We start from the raw sequence: 25,842 nt of genomic DNA, 5'->3' as shown, positions 1-25,842 counted from the left end.
TATGGCCTAGCTTCTTGGATAAATGAAGAAAGCACTCTGAAGTTAATGGAACTTATCTGTTTGCCACAGTGTAGAATTTGACATGGGGTAGTTTCATGTGGATTTATTTATAAGCGAAGTATCCTGAGTTTTCAGTCATCAGATAAATTGTGACATCAAAATAAGCTCCCTACTAGTAATTTTTGTCAGCCTCTCCTGATTTACAAACAATTTTTTTGATAAATGGGAGGAACTTCTCAAACAAAAAGATATAAAGATGCAATCAATTTTGCAAAATCACCATGACAACTTACAAAAGATGACATTTTGGACACTTCTAAGCACATGTTTCTCTTTTCAGATTTCTATTATATATCACAATTCTAAGAAGATGATCTTGGTAGTAGACAGACGACATATAAAAAGTGTGGACAATGAAAGAACAGCAATGCCATTCACAGACATCTACATTGGAGGAGCGCCTGCTGAGATCTTGCACTCCAGGTTGGTTTACTACTGGGATTCAATCATTATCTTCAAGTAATCACCATATTTAAGTTACGTTGTATGATCTGCGCTGAAGGGCTTACAATAAAACATTTTTCCGAGCCTCAACACTTTATGTAAAACAACCCCTGAGACACTCTTCTAAGTGTCTCTCAGAGCTCTGAAGTACCAAGGATTAGGCTTGATCCAGCACAGGTAAATTCTGCTGAAACTGGTCGAGTTTTAGTAAGGGTAACAGAAATTGATGTCTTCTTAAAACTAAACAGCATTTTTGAAGAACACATGAATGTACAGAATCGCTGTTCCTCCTTGCTCTGCAAAAAGTGATCTTTGTAAAATAGCAATGCACTAGCTGAAGAATCAAAACCTTCTACCAACTGCATTTCAAATCTAAAGACGATATTTTTCCTTCTATGCACTTCAGTTCTGATCCATCTCAGGTTCTCTCTAGACCCAAGTCAGCTGGCTCTGTGTAGGCGTGGGAAGAAAAGAAAAAGTCTCATTTTCCCATCTTACCATTTGACAGAAGCCAGGTTTAATCTCAGTAGACTGTGTTACTCTCATTTCCTGCAGTGGGAATCTGCCGGACCAGGGTCATGCTCTGGGAGAGCCAACTGGCTGCTTGAAGGAGGGTATGCTCTTCTGACAGGCAGTATTCATTCCCGGGGTCAAACAGTGAGGCCAGCATTTTCAGAAGGGCTCCAGCTGCTGTTTTAAGTGTCACAACTGCTAACAGAAATACCATCTCTCCTTAAAATACCCTCTGTGTAAAAAAAAAAGGGAAGATGATAGAAAATGTTGCACAATAGTTTCTAGGAATTAGTGGTAAATCTCCTGAAACCTTATTTTGTTGTCAGGAGAGCCTGTTGAATCGATAAATAATGTCTGAGGTATAAAATACTTACAGATTAAGCTTTTAAAATAGGGACAATCTTCACGTAAAGGAAAACAATGCCTTTCAATCCCATGTAATTATTTGAACATGCAAACAAAATGGTGGGCAAGGAAGAAACAGAGTATATAATTTATCTGGCCTTTCAAATAGTTCTTTACAAAGGTCTGTCATAAAGGGCTATTAAGAAAACTAGTAGTGTGGAGAGGGGAAAGGCTGCAGTGGATTAGAGAGCAGCTGGGAAAGAGAAAATAGGACATAGTAGTAACCCTTCAATTCTCACAGTATAAAAAGTCTACACCACCTGCCCAAAGGATCTCTCTTAGGGCTGGTATTAAATACATTAACAATCTAGAAACAAAGGACAAAAGGATGGTGAAAATTACTTTGGTTAATCAAGCCTAGAGAACCCTGAAAAAGCCCAGAAGGACCTAGAAATCTAGGCAATTGTGCAGCTCAATGGCAGATGAGACTTGTTCACAAATGTAGGATACAAGATGAATCACATGAATTATGCCTGCAGTTTTCTGAGTGAATTGTGGTTATTCTGCAAAACACCCGGAAGGTACTGTCAAAGCAGGAAAAATAGTATCTCAATAAACAAGTTGTGTCAGAAAAAATCCATAGGCATTGCAAAAATATGATCAATATTGAAAAATGTATACAGAAATTATTTAAGCAGAGCTACACCTTTGCTATTGTACTCAGCTTTGGTTCTCATGACAAAGGTAGACAGCAAAAAGTACGGTCCAAATGTGGTGACAGCATTCCATTTTCATCAGAGCATAAGTCAGTATTAGAATTATATCATCTACTGATGACCTACTACTATCTCTCTACTACTACTACTAGCTACTATTTATAATTATGCTTCCTTTTTCTAGACAGACTTACATATAACTGACAGTGGAGGGCAGCAGCAGGGGCAGGAAATTAGCTCTAGTCTTAGAGAGGGAGTTTAATATTCTTTCAAAGCAGTGTATTTTCATTCACTTCAACAGCTCTTTCCTCTGTCAATTGCCTTTTTTCCCAAATAAATGAATCTGGAAGTACCACTATATGTTATTTTTCTCCAACCTCAGTCACTGCATAAAGCAGAAAGCTAAGGGGAGGTATGAGCACTGGGTGCTGGGAACCATTAAGAAACAAACTCCGAAGCCTTTCTTGAGGTTAAAGCCTATCTTCTCTAGTTCCTGTTCCTCCTAGAAAATGTTAAGTTAATGGCATTTAACAGAAAGGCATATTTGTGGCATCCAGCCAGTCACATGGTCAATCAGAGTAGAGATTAAACTGGTTGACTGATACCCCACACTTTGATCCAAATCCCAGTGAGGATGGCAGGAGCCTTCCTGTTGACTTTGCCTTCGTGCCGATTTCACTGAGGAGCAGATTAAGCCCCTACAGTGCTCCTCCCCTCACCTTATTTCAGATATGTACATGTACATCTGCGCTACTTCACCTGATAGTCCATTTTTGCCAATGTAGAAAAATAAGCATTTCCAGAGCCTTATTCATCTATCATGTTTCCAATGTCTACCTTACAATGAGATAACTCATAGACAACTAGCGCAGAAGCAGATATCAACACTGTCAATATCATCTCATGTGAGGTGAGAAGAATCCCACTGCTAAGGTACACCCTGTTGAAAGAACAAAGACCATTTACAGGTAGCCAGGTCAAAGCTCCAGATTTCACATTCGCTCCTTCAGTATATTTGTTCCCTAGTTGTCTCCGGGACTGGAACCCAGTAGATCCCATGCAATTTCCTTGCCCTGTCACAGACTTTCTGCAATTTTAAGCAAATTACTTCCTCTTCATGCACCTCGAGTATTGTGAGGATAAATTCAATTATATTTGCCCTGTGCTGTAATGCTGTGATATCTTAGTGAAGGGTGGAGTTGAAAAACTTAGAGCATTGAGTAGGAGCAGTTGGGATACACTGCTGTGCTATCTACCTCAAATCTGACCTAAAAAGGATCCTGGAAGCCCACCTACTGCTCTCATTTATGATCACATAAACCCACTCATCAGCAAGCAGAATTTGCTCTTACTTCCCTGACCTCTGTTATTATTGTTTGTTAAGAAACAGAGGTCCATTTGCTTCCAAAGGCAAGAACGGAGCTTGCTACTAAAGGCAATACAGGAAAACTAAACCAGAACTTTTCCAAAATGATTAAAAAATGGAGATAGAAACCCACTGTAAGTAGGTAGAAATACATTTTAAAATCTTTTCATTTCAGCAGCAATTTTTATTTTTTTAAAGTTACTCTATATGGATCTCCTCTCTGAACTCTCATATATTTCCCCCCATAACATTTATTACATCTGGTGCATCTTGACTTTTCAAAACACATAATGTGGTTAATTAGATGTTTTATATAAAGATGCAGGAATTGGGCACTAGTGAGGCAAATGATTGAGGCTCTTCCAAGTTTTTTAGAACACCTTGGTGATAAAAGTCTGTTCAGAAAGGCAAGGGCTATCTAACTGCAGCTTGTTTGGCATTGTTTTCCAACAGCATTAGCTCACATCTGGCAGGAAGTATCGGGTTTAAAGGCTGCATGAAGGGTTTCCAGTTCCAAAAGAAGGATTTCAACTTGTTAGAGGAACCAGGAACCCTGGGAATCAGCTACGGGTGCCCAGAGGATTCACTGGTAAGTGTAACATCATTTTTGTGAGATAACAACAAAATTTTGGCAATGAATACAGCTGTGAGCTTGAGTTTTACTCCAAACAACAGAAAGAAAGTCTTCAACCAAGGAAATGACAATGCACAGACTGACTGGTGGGGGTGGTGCGTGTGTGTGTTAAGTCTGCTGACATACACCCAATTTTCACCCTGAATTACAGCACAAGCTGTTTCACTTGATGTTCTTATCATATGTGAGATTGCAATGTGAAAGCTGGATCTGAAATAAATTGTGTGCTGTATTCTGAAAGGAAATATTCCAACGCAATTTGTTTTTTCTTAAAGAAACAAGGAGAATTATCCTCACATGCATCCTAATACAGATGTATGAAATTAAAAAGCGAGCACGATATTCACCCTTCAAATAAGTTCTCCCCTTAAGTCAGGCCAGCTATTCCTCTGTGATACACAAACCAACTGCACCAGCATTACCACCAAGAAAATTGCCATTTTGTTTCCAATCCCTTCCATCATTCATCATTTGTCCATTACAATGCAAGGCTGGTAAATCTAAACGGTGTTTGTGGTCTTTATGCTGTGGCCATGTCTATCCAAAGCCATGCTGCAAATCTGTGAAGATGGAGCCCAACACTTGTAGAACTCATCACACAATCTCACCCTCAGTGAACAATGAAGCTAGCTGCAATTTGTCCTACCTCAGACCCAGTTTTACTCCTGAGACTCTGAGGGTTATAGACTACCATGTCCAACATCCCCCCCATCCCATCCCAGCACTCAGTGCAGCACACAAACTAATATATAATATGTTGGGATGGTGAATCAGTGCCACACAGCATAGACAGGGGCTTGAGCCCCCTCTGCTTCTGGTCTTCAGGCCCACTAATATCAGCAGACTTAGGATGAGGCCAAGAATCCCAGGAAACTGAGAACAATTTGGCTTACACTGTCTAAAATGGCTACACTTTCTTAATATTTTCACAGCGTGCAAGGGAAAGCCTATATAAATTACATTGACATGCATGAAAAAATGAAGGTTTTATAGAACTGAGCTGGCTGAATCTTTAAAAAAAAAAGAAATAGCCTCATTCTTTTTATGATTTGAATGTTTTCTTGAGGTTTACTTGTAATTTTGTTTCATTTAATACACAGATGTCCCGCAAAGCATATTTCAATGGAGAGAGCTTCATTGCATCAAGCCAAAAAGAATCCCTCTTTAGTGAATTTGAAGGAGGCTTTAATTTCCGGACATTGCAGCCCAACGGGCTGCTGTTTTACTATTCTGAAGGAGTAAGTATATATTTCTTTACAGTTGGTTTTATTTTATCCTCACATTGTTTCCCAGGAGAATACTAGGGGAATAATACAATTTCTCACTTCATGGTTTCATAATAGAGAAAGCGGTCTCCAGTATAGAAGCATTCATTGACGACCTCATTTTCACAGTTCACATTTGATCTACAGATGAAAAACAGCAATGCTTAGGCATTATTTTGATGTTGAGAAGAGGATTTGATCATATGCCTAGAATTAATATGCATCCATTTGTGCTCAATAAAGTCCTTAGAGCAGAAATGCACAGTGGGTCTTGCTGTGCTCAGCAGTACTGCAATCCCTATTTGGGCCTGTAGGTGCTACCAAAGTACAAATAGTATTAAGGGCCTGACATTTTCCATCCAGACACAATCCCCTAGAAGAAAAGATAAAGTTTGTTTGAATTAGTGGGATGGTATTTTGAGCATTGCTGAGTTGACAGAAATCAGTAAGAAAGCTGCCTGTATTCCCAGATGGTACTTAGACCTCCATGTGTGACTGGGAAAAGCTGCACTGGAGAATGGCTCCTTGTTCTAAATGCCCCCTCAGAGGTGTGACATGGGCAGAAACATGGACTTGCACTCCCAAAATGTTGTGTGAGCCAAAGCGATTCCAAGATCCTGCAGGCTCAGACTGATATGTGCAGCAAGCATGAGCTTAGATGACAGAACATTTGCAACCACCCCCGAGTGTCTGTTCTGATGTACTTGCAGAAGATCATCAGCAGTGCAGCAGGGAAGGCTGTATGACACTGATAACCACTCCTGAACTTTTACATTTTACAGCCTGGAGTATTACCTTAAATTGAAATCAGTAACCATGTCAGTTATCCACATCATTTGCATAAATGAAGCCTTACACACACCACTTCTGGTGTTAAATCAAAAGCTCTGATCCTATGAGGTGCCAAGTGCCCTACTTAACAAATGGAGGTTCAGCTACTTAGTACTTGACAGTAGGAGACAGGATGATTCCTACCAGTGCACAGTGGCAGTGCTTGCTCTAATGGAACAGACAATATTCCTGCTATGTGGCATAGTGATCCCCTATGCCTGACCCAGATAGCAGATCTTATCTCTGAGATAATTTTGAGTGATTGAACTGGTCTGATCAGAGCGAATTAGGAAAAAAAAAAAAATGTATTGGTCTTACGACAGCAGGAATCTTGCAGTAACAGCTGCTCTATACAGTACCAGGAGTACCAGAAACACAAATGAAATGTAAACATCATGCACCCATGTTAGATGGAAGGAGCTCATGTGACATACTTGAGACATAATCAGCACCAGAATTCCCAGAATTCAGGCTTAAAAACCAGCAAGAATATCAATTCTAATGAGATCATCCCCTGTTTTGCTTCTCAGTATACCTTTCTGCAAATAAAGCACAAATGGGGAAAACAGCAGGAAGGAAAATAAATACAACATGAAAATGCACAGAACTGTTAATTTTTCTGTGCTACACTTGCTTATGAAGATGTTTTTGTCTATATTTCAGTCAGATGTATTATCCATCTCTATGGACAGAGGTGCTGTGGTTTTAAATGCAAGTGGAACCAAAATTCAATCACCAGACCGAAATTACAATGATGGAAAAACCCACTTCATCATCACTTCTGTCACACCAGAAAGGTAAAGCTGTCCAGCATCTTTTATTCCCTACCTTTAGCATATAAATATTTCTTGTAAAGCATGTTATCATTTAATATTCACTTCCAAAGTGATTTTTAAGTGGGATTTTTTAAGTGATATTTTTAACTGATCTATTCAGTTAAGAAAATACAAAGCCAAAAATCTATGTGATTGAAAACTGGCCAGCTTGGCCTGAGCACGAGATGCTGGTAATTTTTAGTAAAACTAAAATAATAGTTTTTCTAAAAGCTTAGTCCTTTTTTGTCCTCAGGTATGAAAGCAGTTTAATATAATTAAAGACTAGCATGAGATTCATTTTTCATCAGGATTGATTATTCTGATTTGTTAAAGCAATCCGAAATTGACCCTGAAGTAATTGAGGCATCTTCACAAAAAACATTCTTTCAGGATATATGCAGTGGAACGTGTTCAAAATATTTTTTAGCACTGACAGACACAAATGTGAGACTAAATACAGCAGTAGGGAATAAGTCTCCCTATGTTCATCTTAAAATCTTGAAAGCGTTGTTTTATTGGTATGTTTTAGTGTCATTTTCTATGTTTAAAATTTTCTTAGAAGGTCGAATAATCAAAGCATTTTTCTTCAAGAATCTTGCCTATGCAGATACAACCAGGTCATTCTCAGTTTTCTAATGGAAATGGAGGTTTGTACCTTTGACTTCTGACTCCAAGAAACATAGTTTGAAAATTTGAAGGTGCGAAAAGGTGCCTTGGAATAGCCTTGGGGACTGTCATGTTTCCCTGAGTGTGCTGAATTCTGAACTTGCCAAACAAAATCACTGTCTGATGCTTTAGTTATACTCAGTTCCTTATTAAAGCAATAGAATCCTTCCTGACTTCTGCAGCAAGTAATGTGTTGCAAAATTAGATTAGGTAAAAAACATTGTATAAGTTCAAACATCAATGTATTGTGATGAAAGAGGAGGAAAAAGGGATAGGGGCATAAAGAAGAAGGATTAGCACGCGTTTAGATCTTATTCTACCCAAATGGTGGCTCCGTCCATTTATTAGCAATCCCTTAGTTTATCTATCTTCACTGAGTGGTCTGTATTTTTTTGGACTTCACAATTAACCCCAGAATATTATTAAAACCATAGGCCTCTGGGCTCAACTTCACCAGTGGGTTATTGCACTGCTACCTGTTGCATAGCTGGAAATGAGAAGGTCTTCTCATGACTTTGAGCAGTACCACCATTCAGTAATGTATACACTGAACGGAGCATTTTGGGTGCATGTAATATGCTGTCTAACCACTGGCATTGATGCTTCTGAAACTAGCCTACAAAATGGATGCTTTGCCTTTGCAGATATGAGCTGACTGTTGACGACAAGAAACAAAGCAAGAAGAACCCAGCAAAGGACAGAGCAGGGAAAAGCCCGGACAGCGTCAAGAAGTTTTATTTTGGCGGCTCTCCCCTCAGAACGCAGCAAGCCAACTTCACTGGCTGCATAAGCAACGCTTACTTCACTAGGTGCGTAGCATCTTCCCAAACACATTACCAGGCAGTCTCGAATAGTAGCTCAAGAGAACTGATTTATTGTCACAAAAAAAGTCCCTGTCTCATTTTGTGAGGCTAGACAGTATGTGTGAATAAGTTTCTTACCTTACTTGCCATGGAATCTGTGGGCACAGACCTGCTAGGTTAATATATTGTTAAAGTGGGAATAACTTGATGTAAATCAGCTTTCAGTACTGCACCTGCTAATGCTGCTGCTGCAACATATAATTTGCATAGCTGTAATTTACATTTATATTATGTAGCTTTCAGCTCTGCCTTTGAAACAAAATTATATTAAGGCATCTCACAGAAGCTGGGAAAGTTAGGAGTTTGGTCATGTGAAAATGGTCAGAACTTGTTGATTTTAATCACTTTATGAAATGTTCTTATATAGAAGATTTTAAAGTTAATTTGATGCTGCAGATTGATACTCTCTGTTTATGTAAGCATGGATACAACAGGCAGAGGTAGTATAGGTTGCCTGCATTACCCAAACATTGACTGATAAATCTGTACTTTTATCCATGATCCAAGAATGAAAAAAAAAGCCCATCCAAACATCACTTAAACCATAAATGTAAAATTCTGTGATTTTTATGAAGACAATTCCAACGCTTGGAAAAAAGCTGTTCTTGTAATCCCCTTTTTGAAAAACAGGTTGGATCGAGAGGTTGAAGTGGAAGATTTCCAGCAGTACTCTGAGAAAGTTCAGACTTCTTTGTATGGATGCCCTGTTGAATCTCCTCCAGTTGCTCTTCTCCATAAGAAAGGAAAAAACTCATCAAAAGCCAAAGGAAACCGTAATAAAAAGGTTTGCTACAAATTGCCCCAGTAGCACCCTAGAGTTTTCCAAAGTTGATACATACTGTGCCACGATTGGGAATTCTCCAAATCATGGATCCAAAATGTACCACATGAAGACTATTTCACATATATGAAGGAAAGGATCCTGTTCTTTACATATTCCATCACTGCATCGCTGACCCGATCTATCTGGCCTACACTTGCATCATTCTCTCTTGCTAGAACTGTAAAACAAAATTTATGACATCTTCAAAAAAGTACTGCAGAAACAAGCCTTCCTGATTTCTTCTATATCCTAAAGGCAATAAGGTTGCTTCTATTCTCAGCTACGTCTGTGTGGCACTCATACTGGGTACAATTAGCATGCATTAATATAAATGTGAAAGAACCCCCTTCTTTCAGCATGTAGAACTTTTAATCCAAGCATGTCCTCTTATGCCTATAGTATATCTGATATCATCAAAAGCAGAGAGGAAAAGATTAAATTAGGAAAACTGCAAAAGAATTGAATTGTAATTATGTTAGCTACACAAGTATTCTGTTTATCCCTTTTTCTGTCCTAAATCAGCATCTATAGTAGATCTGTTCAAGGAAAATTTGACTTGGAACCATTTCTGCTATTTTTATAAGGAAAAAAATGTATTACTAGCTTAGGTATAAATGATACTCTTATTTTATTATGTCCAATCTTAGTTAAAATTTCTGGTTAATGGTTCTCTTTCTATGAAGGTGGGAAGAGATAAAGACAAGATGTCACAGCCTTCAACTGGCCTCAAAAACCTGTATCAAGAAGTGAATATGCAAAGAGACCCTCAGTGCCACTTGCCCATGAATCCCAAGGCAACCGAACATGCATATCAGTTTGGAGGAACAGCAAACAGCCGGCAAGAATTTGATCACATACCAAAGGATTTCAGTCAAAGGTAAAGGGACCTTAGAAATAAAAATTACATATAGTGGGGAGGAGAAAGATGTATTTCAAATTTAAAAAAGGGACACATTTCTGCTGTTACCCTGGCTTTTTCCTTTGTATCTTAGGCCAATTTTTGCATAGAGCATGTTGTTAGGATATATTAAAAGGTGTTTCAGTTGAGTAAGAGCAATAAATAGAATGTGTTTCCAGTTACAACCCTCTTGTGCAGTCTCCGTCTGCAACATATATTAACAAAATGTGTCTCCTTGCCTATTTGTATGAAGACTTTGAGGATGTTAGTTCTGTACAAGCAATGCACCTTTAGTCTCTTTACACAAGAAGCAATGGCATTAGAGCAGAGCTGGAAAAGAGCATGACAGTTTACCAAGAAATGAAGCAGTTACGTGTTGAGTGGACCTTGTCAGCTATTTAATGGTTAGGAATCTACACAGTGCAGTAGGACATAAAGCTATGAAAACCATGTCCAATTCAAGCCATAATGGAAATTCAAGTAATTAATAATGAGTCCAGATATTGTGGACATTTAATTTCAGGCTCCCACAGAATATGCCATATGGTATGTTATGACCAACAAAGGATTTTGGTTTAATACTTTCCATGAAAGACTATAAATTCAACAACACAGCACTTCCTGGAAGCATACCAGACCACTAACTCAGAAAAGAAGAGTGCTATTTCCTGACTTAAATAAAAAAAGCATTACGTTTGTTTTAATTCAATAGTGTTTCACATAGGGCACTCCTGATGGTGCCCATATGAAGAAGGAAAACCCAAACTTTAATATGTCTCTTCATCCCTACAAGACATATTTGTTTTACAACTGTTATTACAGCTTCATCATTTAATGTGCATTTCAAAAAAACAATGACTTGTGATGTTTTAAAACAACAGATATTGGCAAGGGCCTAAAGTGTGTGTGGAATGTACACACATGCAATGGGGAACATACAGATCCTTCAGGCAATACTAAGAATGGAAGCTAGGCTAGTCACCTGACATGAGAAGCAGGAGTTACCAGTTCTGGCACTGTCCTACACCAGTACAGGTTTGCCATTTTTTGGACCCAAAGCAATAATACCAATCACTCAAGAAATCTTCACTGTTGACAGCGTCAAACCAAGTCGATATAACTTGCCACATTGTCTTGGACTTCACAAGGAACTACAATGAAGGAGAAGCTTAGCAGTGAGTCTGGAATAACAATATAGAATTGTGAACTGTCAGGCATCCATGCTATCACAGTTAAAAAGTCCCCCAACACTGCTGTTCAACAGGAATGGAAATGTAGTGTGTATAGTGTCAGTTATTGGTGGTCTGTATTGATTTTATTCACTCCAGAGATTTTAATTTTTGAAAACAAGTTCTTTGCAAGGCAGCTTCTTCTCCAACTTTGACTTCTACTCCAAAATCCAGTACAGAATGTTTCTCAGAAACAGAACTTCCATAAAGGAGATGTATATTCCTTTGGATGAGAGGAAAATCTCAGTCTTCCTCTGCTGCAGTTTGATTTAAGTCAGTTATATCTGCTCTAATTTTAATACTGTGTTTTTATGTGCCAGAGCTCAGTTCTCTATCAGTCTGAAAACTCACTCATCTCATGGAATGATTTTCTACGTCTCGGATCAAAAAGAGACCAACTTCATGGCCCTTTTCGTTGCTCATGGCCGACTCATTTTTATGTTTAATGCTGGTCATCAGAAGATAAGGATTAAGAGCCAGGAGAAATACAATGATGGCCTTTGGCACAATGTAAGTAAAAGAAAGCAATCATTATGATGGCACATGCTATCAAGGCTGTAGTAAAGTCACTGCTGATGTGACAGCTCAGGAAGTTTTCATTCATGTGTTCATAACCACACTTATATGTTGAGAAACTTCTGCCAATGTTTTTAAATCTTCCATGTGGCATTTTATCAAGTCATTAACTAGGGACAGGAAAGTATGTCAGTTATAAAAATCCAGCAATTCCCAACACTAACAGCTGAAGAGAAGCAATGGCAACAAGCAGAACAGTGAGGCAATTAAGAGTTAAGTTAGCTAGGAAAGGAAGGACTAGGATAATTTTGTTCAGCAAATTTCTTTGAAGTCCCTAAGCAAGGAGCACAGCTGTCTTAGTCTCCCTCTGTAGTCTATGAAAATAAAAAGCCAATTTTAGGGGTCAAGGTGAATTTCCCTCTGTAGGTACCTCTCCCTCCTCACTGACTACAGAGGAAGTCTACAGTTACTAAGCTCCTAACTTGGGCATTTAAGTGTTTAAAGCAGGCTGGATGAATCCAGACCATAAAACTGGTGAAGAACATGAAAATGCTAAGTGATAGCACTGTAGCAATGGATCATATATGTGAATATAAGATGGTCAGATACCAGTAGACCTTGTGACACCTTGATTACCTCTGCCTTGTACACCAAAATGTAAGAAAGAACAGTTTTACTATCTAGCCTTTACATGAACATGAAAAGAGAGGGTTGTCCAGCAAAGAATATTGGCAGTTAATGAAACAGGTTTGTAGAGTATCACTCACAAGCTTTTCTTCTCTAAATTTCTTATCTTCTTCCACTGCACAGGAGTGTTCACTCAACAGATTAAAGTAATCTTCCAAATTGTTTTCCTCCCTTTCTAGGTGATATTTATTAGAGGCAAAAATATTGGTCGCTTGATAATTGATGGTCTCCGAGTACTGGAAGAACCTTTCAGCAGTAATGCTAATACCTGGCAAGTCACTGAACCACTCTATATTGGGGGTGTAGCTCCCGGAAAAGCTGTAAAAAATATCCAGGTAAAGCAGACACCCATTACATCATCCCATACCTCTATGTACAGCTAGTGCAAAAGCTGACTGTATGATCTGAATCCTCAGCATGCTGAGGAGCACGGAGCTCAGTTCAAGTGAATAGCAAAGCTCCTGCAGGGCTGGGCTGGCAGTAGCTGGGCTAGACTTCCATAGACTTGCAGCAGCAACTGGAAAGCCAATGGTCCCTGAGGAACAGAAATCCTAGTGACATCCAAGCTTAGATGAGACAGGTGAAGTTAGGTGATATCAGTTTCACCCTAAGGTTTGAGATACAGATGAGTTTTGGAGAGATTTTAGTGTTGTCTTAGTATCTCTGTTTTAAGAGAGTTACCTAGAAGTCAGGATTCTGCTCTACATCTTGATACTGAATTACGTGGAAAGGAGTGTTAAAGCAAAAATGAACATAGTCAAGTCTCCTTCAAGATAATCTTTAGTGTTATGTGCCTAACAAGATAGATACACTACTCAGAAAAAGTAGACCCCTGCCCTGCCTTGAGGGTATGAGGTACGTATAACACTGCCTTGCTCTAGTTGCACTTCATTTCTCACAGTTCAGTAAGGACTGTCTGAGAAACAACACAAGCTGGAGTTACCTTGAAGTCATCAGAGAGATATGAGAGGCTAGGAAAAGTATCTGTCCTGCTTCTTTTCTCTGGAAACTATTTTTTAATTCAAAATTGATGCAGCACCAGACAACCACAGCCTTACAGCTTGTAAAACAAGTACAAATAAGGACAGAAGAGTTTATTTCCTTCCACAAGGAGTTTCTCTACTAATCATGCTTTTTTTCCCCCCCTCAGATTAACTCTGTCTACAGTTTCAGTGGTTGTCTCAGCAATTTACAGCTCAATGGAAGATCAATTAATTCAGCTTCGCAGACATTCAGTGTAACGCCTTGCTTTGAAGGCCCATCAGAAGCAGGAACATACTTTTCATCAGAAGGAGGATATGTCGTCCTTGGTAATACACTACTAAACAAATGTATCCCATAATAAGACTGTAGTATTCACTGTGCTTCAGAATGGCATATTTTACTAAAGGGTGTGGTAATTTCTGAGGCTGGGAGCTGTAAGGATTACTAGATGCAGATCATTATTGTGGTAAGCAGCTGATGTTGACAGGTTACAATGTCACCATGAAACTTAACAAGTTGTTACATAAATACATCTGTATGTATGTATGTATTTCAAATAATTAGAATAATTTCACAGGGGAACAGATTATAATATGGGAAAAACTATTACAGACATACAGAAGTCAATGTGGCCAAGACCAAGCACACCAGCAAATAGTCATCCCTTAGTTTTTTAATTAATAAAACAACATGTAATGCAAAAATCCTAAGGAAAGGCTTTCTGCATGTCTTCATAATGAACAGCATGACAGAATACATCTTTTCTGTCATTTATGCCTGTTATGTTCCAGGACGTGTTTTATGAGGGTTTTTTGGTCACATAGGCTTTGATCTGAACAGGAAAGGAAACTGCACAACCCTATGCATTGGCAACACCAAGAAGAATTAGACAGTGTTTCTAATTTGCTCCCTGGCCTGCCACCAGATTGAAAAAGGGAGTTTCTTCTACTGAATCATCAAAGCTCAAGTGAACTCCCACTCACTGTATAAAGACTGCTGAATGTCTACCAAATTGCACAATAAGAAACTGCTAAAAAATACAGATTATTTACTTTCTGCTGTGCATTTCATTGCTAAGAAATATTTTTAAACAAAATACATTTTTTTAAATAATGGGAAAATAAAGCAACCTTTATTAGTACTCCAAGCAAACAATCAAAACAAAAGTTGAAATGGGTCATTGACGGCACACCATGCCATCTCTTCAAGTATGTGTACTGGCACATGTTTCAATAATTTCAACGACAGGATAAGTAAGTTCCACCCTGGGCTTTGAATTTCTGTTTTGACTTTGAATAAATGTCCAATTTCATCACTAACTCAGTACAAAAAGAATGTTATTCTTTTTACCTCACAGATGAATCCTTCAGTTTAGGCCTGAAATTTGAAGTTGTTTTTGAAATACGTCCCCGAAGCAGCTCAGGAATTCTACTGCATGGTCACAGCGTGAATGGAGAGTACTTGAATATGCACATGAGAAATGGACAGGTATAATGAAAGTCCTATTTCCTCCACTGCTTTGACTGGTTCCTCTCCTACCTACTTGGGTTCTGCTATATGCAGCTTTTGTCTTACAAATTTGCCCTTAATTGATTCTTATTTCTCTCCTAAATATATTAACTGCTTAGATTAGGCAACCCAGATATTTATTTCAAAATACAAAAAATAACACCTAGGACAAAATCAGATCACTTTACTGATACCAATTATAAATATTTAATGAGCAGTTGAAAAGAAGCAAGAGCACTGACTCTTTGGTGCTGCTCTTTAATCCACACATTAAAAGTGTGTAACAGTTACAAGTAAGGTAACTGTTGATGAATTTTTATTTCTCGTTTGTTAAAAGAGAAGTCTGAGTTGCGCTCACTCTTCTTCCTTTAACATATGTGTGTGATGGGGAGAGAGAGAAAGGGAAAATTCTGATTGTTGATCTGGTTTCTAGAGCCTCTGGATTTTTGTAAGGCTTTCTTTTTTGAAAGGGGGATGTCTGAAATGAACTTACCAGATAGTTATTGCTGTTGCTATTTTTTTTGTTATGTTCATCGCTAAAATCTGGATCCCTTCATGCTATGCATTGCACACATACAGTAATAAGTTGCAGTCTAAGTGGACAAAACAAGCAGAGGTTTAGAGCAGGGGAAATTTTTCTTTTTTTTTTCCTTTTTGCAGAAAAGAAACTCAGGGCATAGTCAAGAGACTAAGCAGTGTGGATATTCTTTGACCACTGCAATGCGCTACCCAGTATCTGTCAACCAAAGTGGAAAGGTATTTAAGTGAGGCTGGCTGTACCTCAGTTAGAAATGCAACACCTCAGGAAACATGCTGTCACCTCTCTTAAAAGAACAAGAACCTACAGTAGAGCGACTGAGTGGATGGAGAGTTTAACACGGTGATTCATCCTATCCTAAGGCAGGTGTCTAATATAGGTGACTAAGTCAGCTGTCATTCAGAGAATCTATTTTTCTATATTGACCATAGATAGAACATGTGCTTCAGTTAGGCACCTAACTTTTGACAGCTGATTAGGTAAGATAAAGCCCATTCTTATAGCTGTAGCTAGTCCTTGGTGAATTAACAAAGAACTTCCTAAAGCACATTGTATTGCTGTGTCTCATGTCACATTTAAAGGTTGAATCTGTATACAACTAGTCCAGCCTAGTATTTCTTATGTAAAGATCTGATGGAAGGTTTGCAATGTCCAGAATCTTGCCTGGTTTTCCAACTGTATCAGTTGGTCTAACAAAAGATACTGCCTCGCTTACTGCTTCAAACGTCACTTCCTGCATAACGCATATGCAATTCATAAACAAAATTCACCCTTGAAAAGCAGCTCTTCCCTGCTTGTCAATGCAACAGGTACGCCAGTTACCTTCTTAGTAAGCATCTGTGTTTTTTACCATTAACCATCTGCTCTCTTTGAATGCATTACCAAAGACTGTTTTGTGAAAACATTTTTGCTGGACAAATAAGAACAATCAGCATTTTTAATTCATTTTTTAAATGTACGCATCTCTCTCTATCAGTACAGCTTGTCTGGGGGATTTATTAAGGAGCCACTTTCTCTCACAATTCTGTATTTGCTTTAATCACTGCTATATATTCTGTGCAAGGGTGGATAAAAGAGAACATGAGGATCATTTCATTTTTGTTTGCTGGTGCCCTTGTGGAAAAAAGTTTAAAAATTTCTTAGTTACAACTATGTTGAAACAGAGATCCTCTAAAATTAAATAGAAGTTGTTTCCTTGCAACATTTTCAGTCAACAAGTTGTCAGTATTAGCAGGGACAACTTAGACACTTGAAAAGCCTAATTGGCTATACTCAGTGTTTGGAGTTCTCTGGCAATCACCACTGGCAATCTTGTGCCCCGCAACAGGGACACAGCACTGCTCTGCCACTGCTGTAACATTTCCATGCAGAAAGATGTTAATCCACGTAATCCACATAAAGCAGAGGTGCAAAATCCAGAATTAGGTTCACTTTCTAGCTCTGCCAGAGATTTGCTGGTAAGCTTGAACAAGTAACTTAAAAGTGATTCTTAAGTTCCCTATCTATTTCTTTCTCACATCTTGTCTGTTTGTTTATACTTAGGTCTTTCATGACTGTTTTTCTTATTAAGTGGCTAGCAAGATGCCAAAACATCATCTGATGCCTCTAAACACCAATTTACCACACAGGAAATTATAGAGTAGCAGTACTAGAAAATTTGAGTGAAATTAGCTGTTATTTTTTAATCTTTTTTTGAACTCTTCCTTGAGTTCAAATCAGAAATGTTGCAGAACTATTGAATCTAAAAAAAAAAAAAAACCCCAAACCACTAAATCTGTGAATTAGAAAGGTGCTTTATTTTAAAGAATTTCATGAAATCATGTTTTTCTTTCACTTACATACTAGGCATGTTTTGAGTGAGGAATACAGCATTATTACAACAGAAGGAAAAAAGAGAACAGGAAGGGGTTTACAGTGGCAACTACATTATTTTCCCCCAGGTTACTGTGAAACTAAATAATGGAATCAGGGATTTTTCAACTTCAGTGACACTGAAACAGAGTCTCTGCGATGGGAGGTGGCACCGAATTGCAGGTCAGTAAGACATGATCATCCCCTAAGTAAGGTGACAGAACCCAGTTCTCCCCTCCAGACAACCATCTCCATGGGCTAGTGCACAGGGAATGGGGTCATATTCTCAGTTCTTCCTTTTCACCTGTCAAGACATAAGTTTGTGTGAAAGACATAGTCATATTCATCCCTCAGATACAGGAACTGTAGAGCTTCCTGGGAGGACAAGCACAAGTTCCTACAAAGAACAAGCAAAGATGGAAGCTCCTTGTTCAAAGAACACAGGACAGCCTAGCTGAAATGCTGGCAACCTTTCCTAAGTCCTATACCAGGCGATATTCTTCTTTTCCCAATTAGAGGTTAAATAAGTTGGTAGAATGTAGTAGGCACAAGTATATGCTGCCCTTAAAGGTCAAATAACAGGACAGAGCTGGGGAGCCTCTGCCTCACACAGAGAGATGTCTACAGACAGGATTTTGCCTCTGTGCCATACAGCCATCCTTCTTTCCTGCGTCTGAAAGTCAGAAAGTACTTCTAAACGTAAGGTACTTTGAACTCCCTTACCTTCCCGTCTAGGTGCTGACGTGGGCTATCTCCCAGCATCACATCCATAAGAGATATGAGTATGCACCCTTTCCCCATGCATTCTGGTTTCCTTCTGATGGAAACCCAGGCACACAGGCAAGGAGGAAACTTCACTGCATTCTAGTACATCTCCCATTGGGAATGATTTGGCAAACGTTTTTTCTAAGCCACACACCATTGTATGCTCATACCCTGCAGCCTAGACACAGCTGCTGGCAATCAAGAGCCCCACTCAAAAGCACCCTTGCTCCCACACTGTATCTTCCATTCGCCCTGCTCTATGCCAGAATTTGCCCACATACTGTCACTGATGGCTCACACCCAACCTAGCAAACACTAAATCAAACTACTCAGATCAGATAACTCTTGTCTGTCATAGAAAACTCATGTGCTACTTCTTACAATCTTCTTGATCCCTGTTCTCCTTTCAGTTATTAGAGATGCTAATGTGGTGCAGCTGGATGTAGACTCTGAAGTCAACCATGTTGTAGGGCCACTAAATCCAAAGGCAACTGACCACAGGGAGCCAGTGTTTATTGGAGGTGTACCAGGTAAGTTTTTGGCAGCTTGGTGGTAAGTTGTTCTCAAATTTCAACACAGTTTCCAGAGAAAGCGTAGAGACTTCATTTTCATTTCAAAAAAGAACAAAACATATCTCATGTGAACAACCTGGTAAAATTCAAAGGCTCAAGAGCTGATCAGAAATGTTCTGCCTCAAGTTCTCAAAGAAAAAAAAGTGCTGCTTCATTGAAATTAAAACATTCACAGTTGCTGGACAGTCAGGTATGGACTCAGTAGAGAAGTCAGCCAGCTAGAAAAAAAAAAATCACTTTTTTTCCATTTTACTTTCCAGTGTGGGCTTACTGTTTTTTAAGAAGTGATTTATTTACTTATGGGGTTGGAAACTCACTGTCACTGTAACTGAAGTCTCAAGGTTTTGTGGCTGGTAGGCTTCTTCCCTCTTCTTCAAGCAATGGTGTCTTTGGACACGAGACAAAACATGAAAATTCTTTTTCTGACTAGTGATTTCTATTGCACAGATGTCTGCTAATGTGAATTTGTGACTCACAGACCATCTGTGTAGTGTGGGCCAAGATTACTACATTTACTTCCCTTATTCAACAGACAGAGCTACTCTGTTGGGGTTCATATACAAACTGTAATCAACACTACGTGATTCAATTTTTAAGTCATCTCCTGTACATTTCTCATTGAAAACATGCAGCATTATTTCTCTGTGCCTTGCATGTCAATCATGAACAGCTCTAACTACAAAATTTATTATATTGCTTATCTTGGATTAGTGGCTTGAGTGCGTGATGTTCTCATCCATCCCATACTACCAGGAGGAAAAAATGAGCCTAAAGGGAATAATAAAATCTATGTGCAGATGCCTGTTCACTCTTTAAATCCAAACTGGAATTTTATTAGGACAGAACTTATCCCAGAGAGGTAATATAAAGTGGTAATTGCAAATGCTGTTCTGCTTCATAATAGAGCCTTCTATTTCTACATTAATTATAGAATACAAAAGCAATGCCATATATCGGCTCTATAATGCTATTATCACCCTGGCACAGAAAAATGTTACAAAGAACTTCATGACAACAAACAAGATACAATACTAACTAATACCATGTAAATATAGTAAACTAAATGCAAACTAACAAATCAGACACAAATGACAATACATGTAATGTTGAAAGAAATTAGAAACATGCACCCTGGGATTCATCTACTCTGTTACTTAAAAGAAAATGTAGTTGTCAAAAAATGCAAGATTGGGCCCCTATTGACTATGTAGTATCAAGAGTTTTACATAGGTGTAGATAACTCCTCATACTTACTCTAATGGTCTCTAGGACACTGGCAGTAGGCCAGACATTTTAAAAGATCCACAGAAAATTCAGCAGTTACTACTGCTGCAGTTAGCAGCAAATTGAAAAAATTCTGCCACCAAGCTGATTATTTTGGTCATCATGAGCTCTAATTTTATTTTTTTTTTAAATCTGCTTCTTCCAGAGTCTCTGCTAACATCCAGCCTGTCTACACGCAACTCCTTCATTGGATGCATTCGTAACTTCATGATTGATGAAAAACCAGTGAGTTTTAGTAAAGCAGCTTTGGTTAGTGGTGCTGTAAGCATCAATACCTGTCCAGCAGCCTGATAGTGCACTGCATCAATCCCATAAAGTTCCTTAGACCACAGAAAGAAAAACAGAACAAAAGAAACCATGTTCATCGAGAGAAGGATGTAAATATCAAGGATCCATCTACAGAAAGCAGTATGTTAAAGGGTCACTTCTAATGTTTATGTGCAAACAAAAGTCACTGAAGAATAAAGGGCTGTTGCTTCTGCACTTCTCTTACTACACCACAAGAGTGAGCTTTACCATTTCTTATGTGTGGCCAGTCTGTTACATGAAAATGTGGGATTATAAAAGAAATGAAAATTATATTAAATATGGTACTTTCAAGATAGATCCTCTACATCATTTCATTCCATACCTTAGGTCACCCTTTGTTTCACAGGAAAAGATCTGCTAATGCACATTAAAGAATAAAGCTAGATAATAGACTTACATTGCAAATAACCGGGATCAAAGATTTTTTTTTTTTTAATTTTCCATTCAACTCATTTATCTATCCCTCAATTAAAATGAGGGGCAGAGAACATACCAATTATGTAACCTTACAAACAACGAAAAACTAAAAATTTTATTCCACTTCTAGACTTCATGGATGTGTTCTAGCACAACATGAAGATAGGATGTATATCTTTTAAGACAGATGCTTCATATAACTGATCATTTACCTAAACTAGGTTAATTTTAGAGAAATACTTGCCTTACGTAGGAAGGGAGAGGAGAGACAAAATTCAAAATTTCAAGTTTTTTCTCTAGATTTTTAAATGCACTTACACATAAACACTAAATCCACAATCTCATTGTGATCTCATTTGCACTAATATAACACAAGTAAACACGAAGCATAGAAAGCAGAATCATAGTCACAGTTTCAGGCAAATCCCTTATCACTTAAAATCATCACTTCCTTGTGAGACTGCTGCAGGACTTCAGTTTACAGAAGTAATCCTCAAACTAGGAACATGTAACTGTGGAATGTATCCCAGAAGACATGCTGCTGCAGAGGAACTGGGGGTGAAACAGGAAGATGTAAACAGAAGGCAAACGGCTGCAAATCTGAGCTATGCTAAAACCACAGAAGGTAGATAGAAGTTAATACTAGGCTTTAGCTCACAGTAGGCTTGACCATCAAACAGACGAGTCACTTGCAAAACTTAGTCTCTTTAGTGATAACCTACAAGGCACCAAAGCCATTTAGGTTTCTTTTCTTTAAAGAATAAACTACTGTTGACAGAAAGTTTTATGATTGCTGGGCAAATTATTGTTGGAACCAACTCAAAACTTGACCAGCTGCAAAGTAGGAAAGTACGAGAGGCGAAAATAAAGGACAACACCCTACAGACTAAAAATTAATAGGAGCTCATTTGGAAAACACACAAGTGACAACTGGAATCCAAAGATCTTGAATCTATGGACAGCTGGAGAAACCATCAGAATAAGATACATGGGTAAGCACTAATCAGTAGCTTCCCTACTACTTTCTCAGTAAGAAAAGGGTTTTGACAGATTGAAGGAGTCTTGGCTTACTCTGGATAAAGAACTGCAAGCTCTGGACAGATTGGCACATGAACTCTACAGCAGCTGTGACCCCATCACTACCTCTCCACTTGTCTCTGGAGTCCAGTGTTGGGTGGTAAGCAGACGAGAGAAGATAGCGTGGCTCCAGCAGCCACTGCCTCTTTCCACCAGCCTTGTCAGCTCTGCTCATGCCTTCAGCCCCATGCCTGTTCTAACTGCCTTCTCCTGGAATAGAGATCTTCGTCTCCCATTCTGTTCCCTGCAACTATCAGGCAATATGCTCCCAGGACTGATTCCCTTCCCAACCCCATAGGGAGACTCCCTACTTCTGGGAGTGGTATATAGCCCCCTCTTTTCACCAGTCCATAGCCCACTGTTCATACTTCAGAAGCATGCAGTAGGAGTACCCCTCTACAGTGTCTCTGAATCAAGCACATCATGGACCCCCAAATCCAGTTGCCTTCAAATGCCATCTTTGTCTCGGATACCAAAACCAGTATGCCTGCTCAACTCTTTCCTGCTCCCAGCTACTACCCAGATTCTGAAAAGAAAACATTTAGGGCTTTTGGTTTGGGAATTTTTTTATTATTGGGGTTGAGGAGGAATGTCCTCAGGTCAATCAGTTGTGTTCCCAATGGGTACCAGAGGCCATGCATGGTATCCAGGCTGTGCAGCTGGGAGCAGGGGTAAAAAAGGAAGTCTCTCTCCTTCCAGTGGCAGTGAGTTGTTAGATTGGCTCAATCAATCTCATGACACCACAACCTGAGCTAAGCTTCCTCAGGCCCTGGTCTCCAGGACCCTATTGCTGGAAAGAAAAGAACAGCAGATTTCCTGCTTAGACAGGTTTGTTACAAGGATTACTGAAATTCCTTTCAAGGTTGTCTGCAGCTGCTAAGCATAGATAGCCAGGAATAGCACATGCTTGTGCCCCCTAAGAGCATCACAGTTTAGTGAATGCTGGTATTAAGTGGAGCATTGTATGTTAACCTGTACACACATACTCAGAACGTTTTTCTATCTTACACCTACTCCAAACTAAAGCATATTTTCTCATTTCCACATCCAAGCTCTGTGAATAAACAATATTTTCCTTAGCCATATTTGCTGTAATAAGATTTGGTTTTGTTCAGTGGATTTACATTTAAGAATGACTTTTCTGAGTAATCAGTCCTTTGCATATTTTATATATATAAAACTAAAAATACAGTAAAATAGTATATGAATAAAAACCACATTAAAATTCATAAACTGCTACCATTCAATTTACTTCTCTTTACTATATCACCAGCTAATCAAACACAGCAGTATTTGCCGAGTATATCTTCCTCAGTTTTCCTTTCTAGGCCTCAGAGATGCAGGTTTTCCCTCTGCAGAACAGGGTTCCCAAAGAAAAATACTATAAACAGGAGGATACTTGCAGACTCAGGATAGAGCAGTGAATAATGCAAATTTCCCTGCCCCCAACATCCACATAGACCTTGAAATTACCATTCCATATGCACCAAAGAAAGTCTGTATGTGATGCATTACATTACACACACCTCCACATCCATTTCAAAGCCCCTGGTGCTTAAGAGAAGGCAACTGCCTAAGCAGAAATCTTCCCAGAATTCAATTTGTCTTCTGTATCCATCTTAAAAATTCTTACAAAACCCTTCATCTACAAAGATTTGGGAAAAACCTCCAAGTTCTGAGGTACATTGTCACATTGTCCATTTGCATTTTCAATATAACTATCTCAATTCTGCAGAAAGCCTACAAAAAAAATGAGCACTGACCCTAAGGAGATTATAACTTTTCTCTGCCACCTTCAAGGTTTTAATAAGTGTTGTTATAGCCATTATCCAAATCAGGGCTACAACTACACTGTTATTATATCATGGAATATTCTGAAATTTGACATTTGCATGGCTATATAAGAAAGAATTGTATTTCAAGTTGAAATACTCAAAAAACTGCTTCAAAATAGAGTATTTAATTAGGATCTCTGGCCCCTCTATCTCTTATTTCTGAAGATCTGTAGAGATCTCCCATAGCTAAAGGTTCTTATCAATCTTTCTGTCTCTTCAAGGATCAAGAGTATGGAAAACAGCCTGAAAAGAAAAATGAAAGATGAAGGGTTACAGGTCTGACAGTAATTCCCCAAAAGTCAACCATTCTAAGTAAAAAAAAAACCAAAAAACAACAAAGCCAAAACCACAAAACACAACAGACCTTCACATGTGAACTAAGCCCTGACAGAAATCAAGGAATAACATTAGTTCAAATTCCAGTGTATTCTCCCTACAGCAGCATGTGGCCTAAATAGTCAAATGACTGTCATTAAAAAGATGTTGAAAGCATAGCACATGTATTTAACTTGTGATGTACATTTGGCTCTTGTTATGGTTGGGATTTAAGGGTTATTCACAGTGGTCTATGTCAACTCAGTTCCTCTCAATAACATAGTATGTTATTCCTACAATTCAATTATTCAATTCATGTTCCAAAGCTGTGGAACACAATTACTGTATAGCATCAACAACAGAAAGTTACTGAGAAAATAAGGGTAAGAAACACACATTAGCATAAGACTGTTGATTAAATGATTAACATAGACAAAAGTCTCTGAGGGGACCTGGCTAGATTCATGCATTTATACTATGGTAGATGAAGTAGAGCTTCATCTATAACAAAAGAGAAAGTCAGTGTGTGATTATTTCTTTCACATAGTTGAGCTGCCTGTTTCATTAAACCTCTGAGCACATGCATCAAGCCAAACTGGTTATTACGCATCCACTTTCTGCCCTTGGACCTCCTTTGGAAGCTAGAAAATATTCCCACATGAATATGAATCTCAGTTGCATCTCTGATTCACAGTGTTTCCAAGCTCAGTGAGAATAATTACTTTACAATTGCCATCACAGACCTCTTAATAGCATATTGGAAGCCAAAGCACAGAGTTTCTTGCTGCAATCTCATGTTCAATGGAGCGAATCCCATTAAGTAAGATGAATCTTGATGGGACATAGAACACAAAAACAGCTAACTGAAAGAACAACTAGAAAGTGTAGCTAACTATGCAGGAAGAAAGCAAGCCAGATATAGTAACACTAAGAGATTTCTGTAGACTTTAAATTAAGCTTTAGAATGTTTACAAGCAATGTTGTACTGCTTTTAGCCAAAGTAAGGCCAAAAAGACATGTGAAGGGAAGACTTTAAGCACATTACAGTAGGCAAAAAGTATAGAAAGTTTCACATCTAGTAGCTAGAACAGACCACAGCCTGGAGGTTCAGACCAGTTCAGGTAACCACAGGGAACAAAATTAAGCTATAGGTTACATCTAGTCTGTCCAGAGAGAGATGAGAAATTACTACCTACTTTCCTGATTAATATTCATGTGTTTTACACTGGTGATTAGTTTATAAAAGAAGTATTTGAGGCACTATTACTCTAGTCAAACTGCCTATACCACTGAAGCCATTGGTCCTTTCAACTTCAAACACGAATTTTGCGTAAGCTTGGGCCACTCAATACTTTTTCTTAAGAACAATATGAATTTCCAGTAGATGGATTCTTCTCTTTCAATTAAGTTGTCGTGGTTTAACCCCAGCCAGTAACTAAGCACCACGTAGCCACTCACTCACTTCCTCCCCACCCAGTGGGATGGGGGAGAAAATCAGGAAAAGAAGTAAAACTCGTGGGTTGAGATAAGAACAGTTTAATAGAACAGAAAAGAAGAAACTACTAATGATAATGATAACACTAATAAAATGACAATAATAAAAGGATTGGAATATACAAATGATGCACAGTGCAATTGCTCACCACCCGCCGACTGATGCCCAGTTAGTTCCCCAAGCAGCGATCCCCCTGCTGCCACTTCCCCCAGTTTATATA

General features: G+C 38.6%; 1 protein-coding gene across 1 annotated transcript in view; it reads left to right on the top strand.

The window, feature by feature from the left end:
* LAMA4 (laminin subunit alpha 4) overlaps positions 1–20,694 on the top strand; it is a 104,378-nt gene extending 83,684 nt beyond the window's left edge. Inside the window, exons 25-38 of the mRNA XM_030004104.1 lie at positions 341–483; positions 3,898–4,033; positions 5,179–5,316; positions 6,838–6,971; positions 8,300–8,464; positions 9,149–9,302; positions 10,025–10,218; positions 11,789–11,978; positions 12,851–13,006; positions 13,822–13,981; positions 15,013–15,143; positions 17,643–17,736; positions 18,729–18,848; positions 20,320–20,694. Of these exons, the coding sequence (XP_029859964.1) occupies positions 341–483; positions 3,898–4,033; positions 5,179–5,316; positions 6,838–6,971; positions 8,300–8,464; positions 9,149–9,302; positions 10,025–10,218; positions 11,789–11,978; positions 12,851–13,006; positions 13,822–13,981; positions 15,013–15,143; positions 17,643–17,736; positions 18,729–18,848; positions 20,320–20,465 (2,061 nt within the window). The 3' untranslated portion in view covers positions 20,466–20,694. The remainder of the gene's footprint in view (positions 1–340; positions 484–3,897; positions 4,034–5,178; positions 5,317–6,837; positions 6,972–8,299; positions 8,465–9,148; positions 9,303–10,024; positions 10,219–11,788; positions 11,979–12,850; positions 13,007–13,821; positions 13,982–15,012; positions 15,144–17,642; positions 17,737–18,728; positions 18,849–20,319) is intronic.
* The last annotated feature ends 5,148 nt before the right edge of the window (positions 20,695–25,842 follow it).

Source organism: Aquila chrysaetos, chromosome 2, assembly GCF_900496995.4.
Source record: "Aquila chrysaetos chrysaetos chromosome 2, bAquChr1.4, whole genome shotgun sequence".
NCBI classification, from domain to species: domain Eukaryota; kingdom Metazoa; phylum Chordata; class Aves; order Accipitriformes; family Accipitridae; genus Aquila; species Aquila chrysaetos.
The sequence above is the reverse complement of the archived record's forward strand: the minus strand, read 5'-3'. Positions and strand labels throughout refer to the sequence as shown.